General features: G+C 40.8%; 1 protein-coding gene across 1 annotated transcript; it reads right to left on the bottom strand.

Annotated features, from left to right (window-relative positions):
• Nucleotides 1-1931: 1931 nt before the first annotated feature.
• cpne4b (copine IVb) lies at nucleotides 1932-17479 on the bottom strand (the record flags this gene model as incomplete). The annotated part of the gene is made up of 15 exons (XM_080516464.1): nucleotides 1932-2063; nucleotides 4443-4679; nucleotides 5118-5251; nucleotides 5965-6016; nucleotides 6241-6295; nucleotides 6743-6876; nucleotides 6981-7040; nucleotides 7642-7728; nucleotides 7923-8021; nucleotides 9705-9794; nucleotides 9898-9981; nucleotides 10559-10633; nucleotides 10876-10947; nucleotides 12990-13169; nucleotides 17309-17479. The coding sequence occupies 15 exons, from the start codon at nucleotides 17477-17479 to the stop codon at nucleotides 1932-1934; spliced, it is 1662 nt and encodes a 553-aa protein (XP_080372590.1).
• Between the last annotated feature and the right edge of the window lie 479 nt (nucleotides 17480-17958).

Raw genomic sequence — 17958 nt, 5'->3', positions numbered from 1 at the left:
AAACTGAGGCCCTATAACTATAACTACTATTTATACGAAAGCCTTTCCACATTTACCAGAATAATATTGGGCTCGGTGTGCACAGATGGAGAAACTTTTTGCATTCAGATTCATTTCAATGTGAGTAAATCTATCGTATTGCACTGATGAAGTGTGTTACTGCAAAACCACAAGACACTCTTATCAACTGTATTAATCCTTTACTTGTCAATCTGACAATCCTTCAGTCAGGATCTTCAGTGCATAATTAATTATACCTCTTTTACATGAAGGTATCTGCAGCTTGATTGTCAAAATCAGGTTGCTTTGTTGCGTTGGCTTTGTTTAGATGCCCTCGCACAGCTGAGTGATGAGATCATATACCAGATGGGTTTCTAAAAGCAGCTCAGTCCTTCATCGTTCAGCTCAAACACATCTCTGCTGCACACATGTCATAGCTGTCCCTCTTTCCTGTTATCTCTACTGCAGCAGGAACAGGAAGACTAAATGATTAAAAAGATCTTCAAGTGTAAATTTGCAGCTGGTATGAAACTGACCCTCTCAGCCTCTCTGTATTTCGATTCTGATGTGGGCAGCCTCTGATACCTAAAGAGATATCAGGACGTCTATGAGTTGAATACTGATCTGGCCGTCAGAGGACTGAGGCACGTATCGAGTGCACTCGAAGGAAGGCCAACTTTTGTCCACCCTAATTAACTGTATGGAGATTAGTCAAATAATTTATTCTTGCATTTTAATGTCTGTCTAGTGCAAAGTGAAATGAAGATTTTGTCAATGAAGGCATCTGTAGGCTGACAGAGTAATTTGTATGTGGGTAAGTTTATGCATTTCATCCAATAACAGAACCTGACTGTAGAAGAGCGGGGCTGAGAGATGTGTAATATCAAGGAAGACCGTGGGGCTGTACATGCAAATAAACGGTGGATTCAGAAGCAAACAGAGACACCAGGCAAATTAACCAAAAGTATCGTGGTCTTACATTATTATTCCATAGTATTGCTCCTTCAAGCATGATGGAGCTCTCACAATTGTTTTTGTGAGACAGAAATTGATTGACATTCAATTTCCCTCCAGAGTGTGTAAATAAATGCACACAGATGCACATAAAAAATGATTGGATGACACTAAAATGAGAAAACCAAGGTATCTTTATTGTAATCAACATGCAGGATACATAAAACAGTTTTCAGCTCACAGATGAGAGTCTACCACACACGCTTGTCTACCCTCCCAAAACTCTTTACAATGTAAGAAGGTTATTAAGAAATTATTACAATTATTCAGTTTTTTATTTCCATTTAGCAAAATCTCAAACAAATCTGTAGAAAAGAACCCCAAACACCCAGCTCAACCCCAAAACGTACACAAATGACAGAGATACTTTATTTCATAACTAGCAAGGGTCTAACAAGAGATTGGATATTAGTGGGAGCTGAATTATTCATGCATTTATGCAGTACAATAACAGGAACGCTACCATTCCCATAAATAACATTTGCAATGCTAATTCTAAGTAGTTTGGGTTATGCAGTCTGATATTTTTGGCTTTTCTACTCACGTATCTTTTGGTCTATGGACTTGCTAGTTATCTAAATAAGGTACAAGTGTCATTTCTTCAGGTGGGCTAGGATCTGAGTCTGCATGCTGGTTCAGAAGACAGTTGTTGTTTCTATAAATACCTTTCCAATATACAGAAGATAGTAATTAGTTCCCAGGTGATGCCATTGTGGCCAAACATGCAATAGTCATAAATGGAGTAGTTCAAATTGTTTCACCAGAACGAGCTAAATCTCTGAGCTAGACTACTGTATGTAGTATTGTTTGCTTTGTGTACATGTTTGTTTGGTATTATACAGTACTTTATGATTTATATAAATATGTGTGTGTGTGCTGTGCATGTGTGTAACTGTGCATATGTACGTAGTCCATTGTCAGGGGCTGAAGGTTCTCGTGGACTCGTAATCCGACATACACTTAGGTTTAATTCCTTTCGCGTTGTAGTAATCCACCACCTGGTTAGGGACTTCTGCCAAAACACTCTTCGCTAAAGCAGCTGGGGAGGCCTGAAATTATAGAGAAAGAGAAAGATGAATAGAGAAGGGTCACAAATACATACATACTACCAGCCTTGCTTGATTCTGGGATGCTCGTATTTACTGTTGTCTGCTGCTGCCAAAGGTTCAGACCAGTGGGACTGATGTGATCAGACAGGCTCATCTGACAGCCTCAAAATATCTCTGCTTTCACCTTTTGTTTCTCTGATGTCAAAGCTTGAGAATTCCTATGTGTGTAAGAAAACAGCACGGCTGAAAAACCTCAAGCCTGTTGGACTGCAAAGAGTAAAAGCACCTTCAGATCATGAAAAGACTCCAATGATGCTTTATAAAATAATAACATACAGGAATTCAGTTGCTGCCTTTGAAATGTAAAAAATACTTTCCTTGATTTCACAAATGATTGTCAAAGCTCCTGCTCATTTGAAATGAATAAAACCATTTTGATATATGACAGAAGAATATTGCCTTAACAATGCTGCAGTCAAAAGTTTAAAAAAAATATATTATTAATTATAAAAATAATTTAACTCTCTTCTTCTGCTTGTTATATGCCTTTGATTTAAATTTAAATGTAATACAAATAAGTATATGGATCAATGCTGAGCTGAAACACTCAAAACAATTAAGTAGTTTTAAGTAGTGAAGACAGCTGTTATTCTTTCTACCGGTGCATTAATGAACTGACACACATGTTCAAACAGACCCGTCACACATGCCACTACGCTCTGCACTCACCCACATGCACACACACACACACACACACACACACACACACACACACACACACACACACACACACACACACACACACACACACACACACACACACACACACACACACACACACACACACACACACACACACACTTCTGGATTGTCAAAGTCAGAGAGTCTGTCGCACGCCATCTCACATAATTCCCTCAGACAATGCATCATCAAAGAGCACCCACCCCAACCTCTTCACCCTTCCTCCTCTCATTTCTATCCTCCTTCCTGCTCTCCCTCCCCAGCCCCTATCTACCTGTTATCCCCGCTCTGCCTGTCACCCCGCGGCTCCGTCCTGCTAATCCCCTCTGAAAAGAAACGACAGAGCAGAAAATCACCTCTCCACCTCTGTCACATACTCCCTCGCTCCCTTTTGTCTTTAGCTCTGGTCTCCTGTTGACCCCCCCCCCCCCACTGCACCACCAACTCTTACTTTCACATTAATTCCCCACTTGTTCTTTCAGTCCTATTGTTTATCTCTACATTTCTTGTTACACTGCATCTTCCCTCCTCTTTGTGAGTGTTCTCATCTTGACTCTGAATTCCTCTTCAGATGGGCAGTAATTAGTTAATTTTCCAAGTGTCACAGACCAAACTCACCGTAACAGACTCAGTCAAACGCATCTGGTCGAAGCCGAGTGATATGAATGCCACCCGAAACACACACACTAACACACACACACTCGCACAAAAAAGTCCTTTGGGACTATGAATCAAGTGTTCCGGAAGTAGTGCAGCATTATTCCGTCTTTAGACATGCCACAAAAAGTTAAAAAGCACAACGTAATCCTTTCTGTGTGCATGTGTCTGTCTTTTGACTACACACAAAGAATATTACGCCCCCCAGTCACTACCGCATCGCCTTAAGATCGCCATACCCCAAGAAAAAGCTCACAGAAATATTTTACACAAAAGATGTACTCTCTATCTATCTAATGCACATTATGGCCCTGCACAAATGTAACTTTCATTTCAAAAGGCACTTCTTTTTTTAAATACCCCTGCTCATCTGCCCCAGAGGAAACTGAGTTTGGTGTACTGGAAAAAAAATATTTTTTTGTGACAAACTAGTAAGTAATGGCTGAAAAAAAATCAAGCATGACTCAGTTAGATAATCCGCTGCATTAAATTCTGAAGACTAAAGAGAAGAGTCAGTAGTACTTAGAAGGAAAAGTGTTGCTGCTGTGTTCAGAACATCTTCACCATGCAGTATCAGTTTGAGTGCCACCGATCTGTTGTAACAGTCCGGGCCACAGCAATAATCCTATTATTTAATTCACTTTAATGTAAGTTAAATGGATTGTATTAATTAAACATTTATTCGGCTTGTCCTCATAAGCATAGGATAATTAGTGGCTTACAAAACAGGCATTTGATCTGTTGTCTTGATACTAATCTTTTAATTCTGTGAGTCTGTTGAGAACAGTCCAATATTTATTTTATGTAAGAAACCTCCTTAATATTCTTTATGCTCCTTAATGTTGTTGAGAAAGCTCCAAAAGGTTAAAATATACCATCCGCCAACCACTGTGAGTTTGGATCTTAAGAAGCTGTGATGTACAATGTGCACCAAACATCTTTAAAGCAGAATCCAACACAAAGATCCTCACCACTACTTACATGCTTGAAGTCCTTGAAGGGGACAAACTGGACGATGTCACGGAGGACAGGCTCGCCCTTGGGCGAGCGCAGGATCCCGTCGTCGCCGTCCAGTATCTGCATGTCTGTGAAATCTGCGTTACCCACGCCTACGATGATGACGGACATTGGCAGGTGGGAGGCGTGCACGATGGCCTCCCGCGTGTCCGCCATATCAGTGATGACGCCGTCAGTCAGGATCAGCAAGATGAAGTATTCCTAGTTGGACAGTTAAAGGATGAAGGGGTGGAGCAGAGAGTAGACAGGAGAAATATGAAGAGCTTCATGTTTGAGGAAAATTATGTTTCAAAAGTGTCTTCCTGTCAGAGGCTAATTTGAATAAACCTCATTCTAATCCACAAGAGTGCCAGAGAGAAAGAATTAAGGCAAGGAGGAATTTGTGCTCTCCAATTCAAGACTGGAATCATATTAATATCAATCACTTGCCTCTTCCTCCAAGTTAATCATTTTAATTATGTTTTGATTAGTTTCGTCCCATTTTTCACCTCCTATGACATCTGACTTTTAGTCTTCAGTTACTATTTGTCATATTTGTCACTCCTTGACCTACGCGCAAACAACAACAGTCACAAATAACAACACCAAAATGATTCAGCACTACTTTTTTCGAATATTTCTCACTCTCTTCGCTCTCACCATGGCCTCTTTTGTGTGCATCTCTTCTGAGGCGGAGGAGGCCACTTTCTGGATGATTGGAGCGATGTTGGTGGGCCCGTACAGCTGGATCTTGGGAAGGCAGTTTTGGTAGGCCTCCACCACGCCTTGGATCCCTGTAAGACACGGACCTGCAGGTTATTTCGCTGCTTGTTTACCCGTCCTCACATCTATCTCTCTGCTCCGACCCACAAAGTTAAAGTTCTTGTACCCGTAAAAGTGTCCACAAAAATAAACAAGACTGCGTGTGTGATTGCACTCCAAGGTGACTGAGCATTTTCCCCTTATTGCACACACACACACACACACACACACACACACACACACACACCACACACACACATCTTCACGGTAGGAATGGCAGCGATGTGGGGAGAAGAGCACAGAAGCCCATTTCACACATACAGATTAGTGTTGTTTTCTCTGTATCTTGGTGCCTGAAATACTTCCTGTAGCACAGCGACAAATCTCCCAGCTGCATGTATGTGTGTGTGTGTGTGTGTGTGTGTGTGTGTGTGTGTGTGTGTGTGTGTGTGTGTGTGTGTGTGTGTGTGTGTGTGTGTGTGTGTGTGTGTGTGTGTGTGTGTTTGTATAAGTATGAGCGTGTGTCTGTGTGTATTTGGATGTGTGAGAGCGAGAAGCAGACGGGAGAGGGAAAGATACCGAGGCTGAAATATGGGGCTGACAGCGAGGGAGAGATGAGGAGGCATGCGTCTGTTGGAGTGCAGATCTGGTTTAGTACGATGAAGCACGAATGTGCACAAGAAAATGTCTGGGAATTTTGTGAGCAAAGTGCAGTGCATGTGTGGTGTCCTTGAGGGGGACTCACCGGCACATTCGGGATTGTCCTCGTCAAAGTTTACAGCGAAATCGTGTGAAACCTTCAGGCGGGGCAGAAAAACACAAGACCTTTTACTGCCACAACAAAGGAAACACTCTGCAAAACATGTTCAGTTTAATTTACAGACTGACAGATGCATTCTCTTTATCATGTTGATCAAAAGCGGGCCGTGCCTCCAAGAGAGACCTGAAATCAAAATCTAAACTATTCACCGCTCCGCCTGCTCATGCATACAGACATAAACACGTCCCAAATGCTCCATACCTTGAAGTCAGGTGGTATGAGAGCTCCAAAACCAAAAGCAGGGAACATTTTATCACTAGAAAAAGAGAACGCAGAAAAAATATGGTGAGAAAGGCATAGCATTGCACCATTGCATGCTAATAACATCATTCCCATGAAGTCTGCAGTCTCCAGGAAAATTAGGGTTTTTCCACTGTCTCCTACGCTTGCTTTGTTAATATTATATGATATATTATATTTATATCTTCTCACAATCAGAACTTTCTCACTATGATATGTGAGTGCTTACTACCACCACTGTGCATTTTAATTGGTGTTAAACATTTAAATTCAATAACAATTTTATTACTGGGAGAAGAACAAACAAAAGCTTTGATATTTATAAAAATGTTTTACAAGTCAAATGCATAGAAAAGGCATCTTCATTTAAAAGATTGGATCCTTGGATGTAAATTCTGGTGAGTGGATGAGCGCGTGCATGGATATGTATCTGGTCATTGATGACCAAAGGAAGGAATTATACCTGTCATAATCTTGGCAGATCTCCCCGACAGCCACCAGCGCTTTGAGGTACTCATTTGGCTGGTAGGGGTGAATGTAGTGAAGGGAGCAGCTGTTTCTGGGATCCCCGTTGGACGCCGTGAAGTCTATTGCCACCTGGGACGAGAAGTGCACACACACACACACACACACATATGGACACAGCATGGGTGGGCGCTAACAGGCGCAAACACACTGAGATTATTTGTGAGATCACTTACTGTGAACTGAATCTGACAGCCTCCCATGATATAATCCAGGAAGGAATACATCTTGATGATCTGTCAGGCGGAATCATTTAAATTTAGGCTTTATGTCATAAATTGTTTATCAGACACGAAGAGATAGATGGATAGATTGTCCTCATTGTCCCAGAAGGGGCACTGAACTCAGCGAGTCTCTGTGTTCAACTGCTGCATGCTTGTTTCTGACATAAAAACCAAAGATAAAATGCATGCAGTCAAAATGTACTGTATAATTTCATGCTATTATGTGGCAATGTACAGTTTAAATTTTGATGCATATGATCCATACATATTGATGAGTGGAAAACTCCTTTAAGTGTATGTGGCACACATGAGTCTTTCAAAAGTAGAACAAGCTGAAGCATTTAAATGCAACACTGCTCAGAGTGTGGTGATGCTTGAAATTGTTGCTGAAACAATCAGACCATTAATTGACTGGTCAGAAAAGCGGGAAAAAAAATAAAAAATGTCCCTGTCTCCAGCTTCCCCACGAGAAGAATTCACTTTTTTCACTTTCATGGCTTCACAGATTTCATATCTGTGAATTTAAAGGTCATATTTTGCAAAAGCAGCAATTCTATATTTGTAGATATGCACGCGCAAACATTAATAGACATTTGTTAACATGTTACATCACCTTGCAGTGGTTGAGAATGACAACACCAGAGTTTCTGTAGTTTTTCTTCTTTATCTGGTATTTAGGGTTGATGCATTCCCATTGGATCTGTGCGAAGGCACAAATAGATATGTGGAAATGGGGAGGGCATATACCCATCAGAACATAGATACATGTTTATTAAAAAAAAACTGCTTTTCACATTTACTCTGAACATTCAGTATGTGTAAATAATGTAAAACACAAAAACTCACAAAGTTGTGAACAGAAAGAATGTGAAGTCCAGCAAAATCAATGCTTACCTGTTTCCCCTCCTGTTCTACCCTCATCTCCCTAAACGTGGTTTGAAACTCCCCAATAAAGTCATGTTTCCCATTGGAGTCCCAGTCCCAAACTGTGCACTGTAACCAACACACACATCCATCCATCATAGTTAGTGCACAGCGGCAACGCAGTTAGTTGAACGCACACACATACACTTGCAGGCATGCAGGGAAATGCCATGCTGAATGATTGATAAGGCGACATTGGTGGGGGGGCAATAGAGCGGTGAAATATTAATCTGAGGATGCTGAGAGGGACGAGGCTTAAGAGACAGCTTTAGTGTGTGTGTGTGTGTGTGTGTGTGTGTGTGTGTGTGTGTGTGTGTGTGTGTGTGTGTGTGTGTGTGTGTAGACATAATAGTTTGTTTCTCTCAAAGGAGCTACTACACAAAATGAATTACCTCCATGAACCAAGGGTCAACAGTTCAAGGTTTAGCCCACTGTAAAAAAGCTTTCTTACAATTTCGAAACATGACAAAGGGTACCAATATGTGGGATGTCCCACAGACATCTGACCATCAATAACGTTTCATAAACTCTGTCAATATAGACAAGTGTCAAAACACACTCACAATTTAAAACAAACCTATTCTGTCCATTCTGAAAGCGTCTAATGGCCGCGAATGAATCATTTAGCTGTTGAGTTTTGTGACCTTCTTGCCTAAAGTCACCCCAGCAACTAACAATCTGAACCAATTGAACGACGCTTGATTAAAAACAATGTCCAGTAGTAATCCCCTTATTTCCTGTCACCCACTTAGGTTGCTGAGAGCCTGTGCATGAGTGTCTGTGTGAGTGTGAGCATGTCAGCTTGTTTGTGTTTCTGACATTAATTTCTGCGCGTGAGAGAACAGGCACTTGTTTTGGCAGCCTTGCCTCCACTTCAAGCTTGCTGAGAGCTGTGCTAGAGAGTAATGAAAAAATGAAGAACCGCTGTTCCATTCACTGAATACTAACTGTTTGACGGAGAGAGGAATCCGTCAAACCGTCCCAACAGAGGGACGGAAAAGAAAAGTAAGAAGACAGGTACAAAGGGAGAGACAGTGAGACACAGCAGAGGAGGGTTATGCATTTATGCATTGGTCAGTTAAGGCTGTGGTGAAAGGAAAGCACTGGTCTGAATAGAAATCTCTGCCCTGCCATTTCTCACTATAGCTCTGATGCTTCAAACAGGTAGTCCTGGAAACCATAGCCGATGGCGTGCATGTGCGTTTGTGAGTGTGTGAGCCCTTTCTCATGCTGTCAGGAGCCATGCAGAGTTAAGATGCCTTTGAATATTTAATGAGCAAGCTCATGCTTATTCATGGGGGAAGAATAACTGTTCACAGCTGATGTGCGACCACCGCTTTGGCACATATGCACACGTAGATTTATTCCGGCAAGTGGAGGAGACAGTTTGAAATGGCCAAAGAGTGCGTTCACTCCCGCCCATTCGCTTTATATAACGCAGTGTCATCAGGTAAGGTTGCACATGACCTGAACTCAACTCAATGGGAAACAGCACCTTGTGGCGGAAAAGTGCTTAGCGATTTCTGATGAATACTTGTGGGTGAAACATCTGGCAAAGAAACATCTGCGAGTGTTCAGTTGCCGTTTAGCCTAAATGACCCTTGACTCTCACCGGTTAAACCTAAATAATGAAATGATCCAAGGAGGTTTTGCCATGCTGAAATTGCCGTGTATTGTGTTTAAAATTAAGTAAATGCTATTGTCATGATTATGACACGCCAAAAAAAAAAAAAAATACAGTTGCAGACTTACCTTTAGCTCCCTTTCCTGGTCCCCGCTGCAGAGTGTGTTCAAGGAAACTTTGAAGGATTTCCACACTGGGCTCAGGTTGTTCATGACCGTCTGTGCGTGGTGAGCATGCACAAGTGTCACACTCATTGTTAACCACAGATCTAAAAACACCTGTATCATCTGTACCTCTATGTGTGTGTATGTGAGTAATTACCTCAGTTCTGTGCACGAGTGACTCTGTCCCATCATCATTTATTCTGAAAATCTCCAGGAAAGGGTCTGACTTGCTGAAGAAATCCTTCAAAGAGAAAATCACGCATGTGAGAGATTCCCTCAGAACCGGCTTTGATCACCCTAAATCATTCATACACTAACAGAATCATTATTTCACCCCTTTTCCTCTCATTTTCCCTTCTTTCTTGTCACCCATCTCATTTCTGTCCTCTTCAATTTATCCAGTCCTCCCGTGCTTTCCATCCTTCCTCTCGGGCTTAACTTGTTTAGATTAGTCATCCGTAGCAGTGGATGTGTGTTTCTGCATGTGTGCATGTGTGTGTGTGAAAGCTGAAAATTAATACAGTTATCGGAGTGTGTGGTGGGGCTGGTGAGATAAAAGAGAGTTATTGGGGAGGGCGGTGCTCACCTATCTCAGCAGCCTGCCTCTAATGCCAGATTGCACTTCTGTGTATTGTGTGAGTTGCTCCATCATCAATTCCCACGGCTCCAACCCACATACTGTACTTTTCACACAGGCGCACACCTGACTGCCCACCCACACAGACTCACATCTTTAATATTAATTACCATCACATCAGAGGGAAAACTGTGGCGTATCGATTCGTTATTTTCAAATGTGCACATAAGATGGCACAAACCTTGTCGTCCAGCTTGCGAGCACTGAAAGAGAGTTCGACATAGTCGTCGTTACCAGACAGCTCCTCGGCTGTCACCTGCACAGAGGAAAACGGTTAAGAGGAAGATTGAGAGGCAGAAAAGGACACAGGCACACAAGTGTTAGAAGGAGGTGAGAGAAAATGAGATGGAAATGAGGAAGAGAACAAATTGAACGGGCAACATCATCAAATTAATTATCTTCAAGGTGTCGGAGTACAGGAGGTGGTGTGTGTGAGCGCTCTGTGCTTGTGTAGGAGTGCGCAAGTGGGGTGGGCTGACTTTCGTGCCAGTGTCCTACCATGATGGAAGACTTTCCAGCCGTGTTTCCCTGTTTGAGAAGGGCTTTAGTTAGTTTCCTTTGGGAGACGATCTGAAACATACCAACAAAAAATAAACAAAACATTGAATCTAAATCTCTTTTCAGGTGTCAGCTGTACGTGCTGTACATGTCGCCCTGGAATTGCGTTACACCCCTCCTAAAGGCTGACATACAGCTACCTACACCTTGTACACATCCAGCAGACACAAAGCAGCTTGGAGGCGTCACTTTTTTCCACCAGCTGTCAAATGAAATTTCCACTGTTCTGGCGTCCTTGTTGTGATCAGCCGACTTCTGAGATATTTGGACCTGTCTTTACCCCTTAACATTTTCATCCAGGCCAGTGTTATGTGAGACACTTGTGTGCCAGGAGTGACAGGTTCTGGCTGCCAGAGACACTAACCACATAAACAAGACAAAAATGAAAACACCCTTCCATCACAAGCGGTGGAAGAAATAAAGAAAGAGAAGCAGAGTAATCCTTTTGACGTATCCAGCAAGTGTAGCAATAGATCCAGGTTCATTTGGAGTCTTGTTTGAAAACACCAAGGACATATAAGTCAAGTTTTTATTGCTACATTCAGTCTATTAAGTTTAAAATTGTGAAAATGTTAAGCCAGCCATTAACTCTGGATGTCTGCTATTTGCAGCAGAAACTCTGACATATTGTATATTCACTGGTGTTAATATAGTATTTTGTTGCACATTTACAGCTGACGTGTCTTGTCAGAAGCTTACATGACATTTACAATAACATCTCTGCAATAGTATATAGGTATATAGAATTTATATTTCTAATATATAACCGATATTTTTCAGCTTTCAGTGCCAGTTCTCAAACAACAGTATACTGAAATCTTTGCGTACACAATTGTTGTTATCGTATTGAACTAATGAAATGGCTTCTTTTTTTTTTAAATCATGTCTTTCTGATGTTAAATGAAGAAAAAAAAGTAGGTGGAAAATCAGAAGACAGCTCAGCGTCTTGTGGCCTGGAGGTGTTACTGGTGTTTACTTTCACATCTTGTTCTCAGAGGACAGCAACACAAAACTGGTGGGTTTTTAATATTCAGTCAAACTGAGATAACATATGGGGAGAAAGAGACATCCTGGATATTGTTTATTCAGGGTTTTGTTAAAAATAGAGAGAGAGAATTGTTTTCTAGGTTTTTTGCTTGTTTGAGAACTAAAGTATGAAAATCAACTTTCTGAAATTAGATTGTGATTCACTGGAAACAACTTGTTCATGAGAATTACCGCAATAGCTCATGAATATTGTGCAAAGGATACAAAAGAAAGCTAATCTTTCAATATTGATTATGACTATGTAAGAGAGGTAACACTTCATTAAGTTAGTAATGAGGTCTTGTATAATAGTAGACACACATCTAAATGCTTTGAACTTATCTGGAAACACACGCAGGACTTTATTCAAGCAGCGACTCAAGGACGGTTGTGTACATGCAGATAGTGACAGTAAGTGACCACATTAGGATTCCATTCATGGATATAGTTGGCTTCTCACCCTAATTAAGTTACAGATCACCTGATACATATATTTAACATCCCAGCATGCTCATTGAGTTTTACAAAGGATTATACACCCCAGTGTGTAACCCTCGCCCTGGAAGCTTGCACACTGCACTCAGGCTTGTGCAGCTCTGAAAACGACTTGCATGTTGCACACTGGCAGCCAACTGTAGTGCTGTGACATCCAAGCTGAACGCAATCTAATGGCAACAAGTGAGGCCCGTAAATCGTTTTATGCATTCACCTGTGGAAGTATGCGCACATCATGCGTGTTTGTGGTCATTAGGGTGAAGTCACTCTCGTATGTGTTTAGATTGGCACAATATATGAACTTCTCACACGCGCCACTGAGCACATTGCACTGACCTACTGCAAAAGCACTTCGACATTCAGTCATACAAGCTTATAGGACATTTTTTATTGAATAGCATGAAGCGCATGAAGACTGATATAGCTGTGCCGACAGTGTTCACAAACCCCTGCATTCAATGGATGCTGTTCAAACAAGCACTTAGAAGTCTGGAGTGTTTTCCCAGGGCTAACTAATTAAAGGACACACTGACCTGTCCTAAAGTACACTCCATGGCTCCCAGGAAGTCGGCGTCTCGGAGGCCATTGTTGCCCGAGCTGATGTCGTGGAGTTCAAAGCGAAGCCTCTGGACTTCTTCAAAGTAGTAATCCACCAAGAAGATCTTGGAAAAGACTGGGCCACTGCTGCTACGAATCACCTCTGTGCGATCCACCTGCAAGCACCCACGTAAACACACATGCAGGGATTCAGGTGCGCACTAACAGTTCAGGTGTTGCTTTGCGGAGCAGAAAACCGGTGATATTGGATTTTTCAACATCTCATGAATGCAAAAATGTACATTGGATGATTTTCTGTAACCCACAACAGTGCTCATTAGATAGCCGGCGTTAGATGGTTTTTGGCACAGCATGAACCCTGCAGGGCCTCAGGAAATCACAACAGATGCACAAGTAAGTTTTATGGTTAAACTGACATTATATTCAATTGTCTTTCTGGTTTTTTCATCACTAAAAATTAATACCTTTCCAGTCTGATGAATTTTTCTGTTTGAAAAATGAAAAAAATGTAATCATACAAACTATGGGGATGATCTCTATTAGGAACCTGTCAGAACATCAAACATCACAATCATTGTGTCAAATGAACATATTTATATTTAAAAAAAATTAATTAATAAAGCCTACGTAAAATAAGGAATTTGACAAATATAGAAACTGAGTTTCTGATGTTTTGTTAGTGGACTGCAGTATATATAATCCTCTTTGAATATCTAACACACTGCTGCTAAGGATTGATTGTAGGAAAACTACTGAATTTTCAATGCTACAGCAATTACCACAAATAGACGTGTGCACATTGTTTTACACTTATCAACTTGAGAGCTGCAAATATAGATTTTTTTTTTTCTTGGTGGGTAAAAATCATGCAATCTGTTTGGCTACACATACGAGACTTGAGTGTAGCTATAACTATACTATATTGATCTCACATTTTCTTCTCTCGAACTGCCTGGCAAAGAAAGGATTTAGTACGTCAGATGAAAGTCTGTCACACAGCTCTGCCAACAAAGCCGAATCCAACACCAGCAATGACTGGGTCTCTTTTGTCACTGATAACCCTTTGACACAGCCCAAATACACACACGTACACACACACACACACACACACACACACACACACACACACACACACACACACACACACACACACACACACACACCACACACACACACACACACACACACACACTTGCATACACAAACACTATAAATTTATAATAGCAAACTCCAAACACACAAAACACTGACACTTACTTCAATTGACTGGCGACTCATCAAAAGCAAAAACGGTCATGAGTGCATAAACACACATACAAAAACACTCTCATCCAGGGGCTTGAATGCTCGATTCACAATTATCCAATTAGGAGACTCTAAATCTGATGGGCATTGATAGTGTTTGTCCATTCCCACTCTCCCGCAGAGGGGCCTAATTGTAAGTCTCTCTCCATCTCTCTCAAACATGCACACACACACACACACACACACACACACACACACACACACACACACACACACACACACAAATGCACACGCACACAAACAACTACGATACTTTGTATGATTTTTAGCCTTTCATACCGTCTGCAAAGACAGAATAATGCTGCACTACTTTAGGAGCACTTGATCGAGAGCCCCCGTGGACATAGTGTGTGTGTGTGTGTGTGTGTGTGTGTGTGTGTGTGTGTCCTGTGTCTTTTCTGTCTCTTGACAGTGCATGTGTATGAGTTGCATGTTTGATTCTACTGTACGCACGTACATACACATCTGCATAGTGGGTTGCTGCAGCGTGTGTGAGGATGCACATTGATGTGTGGGTGTAAGTAGGAAGAAATGAGGTTCTACTCTGTCTTTATATAACTCTGGATAATTCCCTCATACTGTACTCTTACAGAGTTCATACACCATATGTTGCTGCCACTGGAGGCGCATCAGTGAGAATAAAATGGTTTGAATCAAGGGAGAGTCCATTTGAAAGCCCATGGGTCAATAGAGGTAATGTACGAGGAAGTGGAACACTTACAGACATAATGCAACACCAGCGGTCCATTTCCATGAAGTCAACACTATATTTTAAGATGACGTTGCCTCCAACCTTTTTAGTGTACGATTAGCACCATTAAATGGTCCATTATTTGAGATACATGTCGCTTAGTGATTACTTTCAACAGGAACATAATTTATAGAAAGTTCTATTGGAAAGCTGAGATCACACTTTTAAATAATTTCTTAATTGCGTTGGCTCATTCTTAAAACAGTCTTTTCTCTCTTAATTGAAGTATAAAAATCAAGTTTGTGCGACAATCAATTGCCCATTGACCAAATCAAAAACTGTCAAACAAAAAAGGCAGCCCTCGAAAGGTTGGTTTTAAGCAAATCTCTGCTTTGTTACTATTTATGAAACGCTAATGATTAATGATTGTATAATAAAGCTTTTCTGCTGCTCTTCAGAGTTTTTTTCCATCTTCTATACAGCTTTTATCCTGTACAGGGTCGCGGTGCGCTGGAGCCAAGCCCAGTTGTCTATGGGCGAGGGCAGGAAACAGTCCATCCTGTTTAGTTGTGTATTACACTTGTATTTAATATAAATTTTTCAGTAGCATTAAAGTCTTTGCTGGATGACTATCTATACTGGCACACACACAAAAGGGAGTATACTGCGAACTTGTTCAGTGCAATATATATTTATAAAAAAAAAAAAAAGGTTTTTGATCTTTCATGCAAAGTTGACTCAGCAGCTTCCACATAGAGATTCTGCAACATTGCCATAAGGAGTTCTCAGTGTACACCAGCTGTATGTTCAGAGAAGATGAGGATGCCTGCCGTGTGATTTTATGTAGCGATCCAGCTTTGCAATGGAGACATGCTGTTTGTTAGTGTGTGCATGTATGTGCGTGTGTGTGCATGTGTCTGTGTGTGTGTGTGTGTGTGTGTGTGTGTGTGTGTGTGTGTGTGTGTGAATGTTTAGTCCCACAGTCTTATTTCCAGCCCTCATGTCCCTTAACAATTTAACAGACTTAAGCAATTCAAATCGTACATATTTACACGATCGGCCTCATTGATCCCAAATGATACACTTGACAATCGTACTTACTCTTCAATGGATTTTAGTTTCACAAAACACTTTTTTTTTAATCTACCTTAATGAGGTTTTCCTGGCTAAATAAATTTAGAATGAATAAAATGAGTAATTCACTGTCGTTATATATTATTTCATCTAATTGATTTTACTCTGTCCGTTTGCTACCCTTTATTCCCAATCATTTTATTAAATTATATGTTGTATTCATACTCGTTAGTGTTCATTCTTGTTATTTTATTGCATTGTTTGATTGTTGTTGCTGCTGCTTTTGAAATGCTGTTGGTTTCTTTTTTTCTTTTTTGTTTAAATCATACTACTGTAAGTAAAGGTGCTATATAATTAAGGATATTGTTATCTTATTGTGCTACTATTTTGCACGTTTGGAATGAAACATGTCCAGCTTGCTTGAATCACAAGAAAATAACATTTAATGAATTATCTTTGGAATGAATTAGAAGACTGTAAGTTAATTAAAATCTGTACATTTGTTCAGAAAGCTTTTTTGGAATGTGCATCCATAATTGTTGACAACCAAAAGTAACCTACAATTTAGCGCAAGAATGTTTGCAACACAATCACAGCTCTGTGGGAGGCTCGGGTCCTTGATTACATGCAATCGTTTATTCAATCATGAATTCAATTACATGCTTGAATAACTTTATGTGATACTTGCAGAGAAATTCTCAAAGAGCAATATAACAGAAAACCTGAAAGAAAGAAGACACTTATTCAACAGATCTAACTGGCATCCCGGGTCATGAACAAATTGTGCACAGAAAATAATGTTGAATAGCTCCAATGAAATCATGGTGAGGACACTGTGTGTCATTGAACCTCACGGTGAGGTTTGAATCAGCTTTGAAGCAGAAGTGAAATGGGGAAAAAAGAAAAAAAATCAATGATAAATTGCTTGCAAAAAGAATTCAAAAAGCAAACGCAGATCCCTTGATGTGATGTTGTTATTGATTTGAATCTATTGTTGAGACAATTATAGTTTTTATAGCTTCAAACTAGAAGCAAAGAGAAAAATGTACCTGACAGCATTTCAAAGGCCACAATAATTCATAGCAGTGTAGCAGCAGTACACATAAAGTTACGACAATGTTGAGCTATGTGGAGATTGCGCACAGCGGCAGCTCACATTAGGAGTCTTTTAAAACCCTTCCGGTTTACAATACCTCCCCCTGCCCCGCGGCCCGATTACAATACCTCAAACCACTGCCCGTGCGACTGCATCTTCAGCACCACGCACGGGTCAGGTTTGGAGAGGGCGTCACGATCCGAGATCCCTCGAGAGGCCACTCGCAGCTCCACTTTGGTCAGACATGGAGAACTGATGAAGCCCAGCGTGGCCTCGGCGGACTCGTAGATGTTGCTCATGCTGAACCCACAATCAAACACTGGGAAGAAAGATGAAAGAAAAAATGGAGTTTGCTTCAAAAACCATAGATAGATCGATAGATAGATAGATAGATAGATAGATAGATAGATAGATAGATAGATAGATAGATAGATAGATAGATAGATAGATAGATAGATAGATAGATAGATAGATAGATAGATAGATAGATAGATAGATAGATAGATAGATAGATAGATAGATAGATAGATAGATAGATAGATAAGTTAAAGAGTGATAAGTTGCAGTTCATGTGAACTGCTGCTTGCATTGACACAAGCAGAGGCAGTGGCCCTGACTAAGCACACAGCGCTCAAACTGTTCAAGGTCAGGACTCAGAAGACCCTGAATATCCAACAACGTACTCAAAAGTACACAGATACACAAACATTATGACAGTATCAACACCACATACACACACAGACACCCACACACACCCACACACATATATATGCAATTA

Source organism: Blennius ocellaris (genome assembly GCF_963422515.1).
Source record: "Blennius ocellaris genome assembly, chromosome: 20".
In the NCBI taxonomy this organism is placed as follows: Eukaryota; Metazoa; Chordata; class Actinopteri; order Blenniiformes; family Blenniidae; genus Blennius; species Blennius ocellaris.
This window is presented reverse-complemented; position numbering and strand designations above follow the sequence as displayed.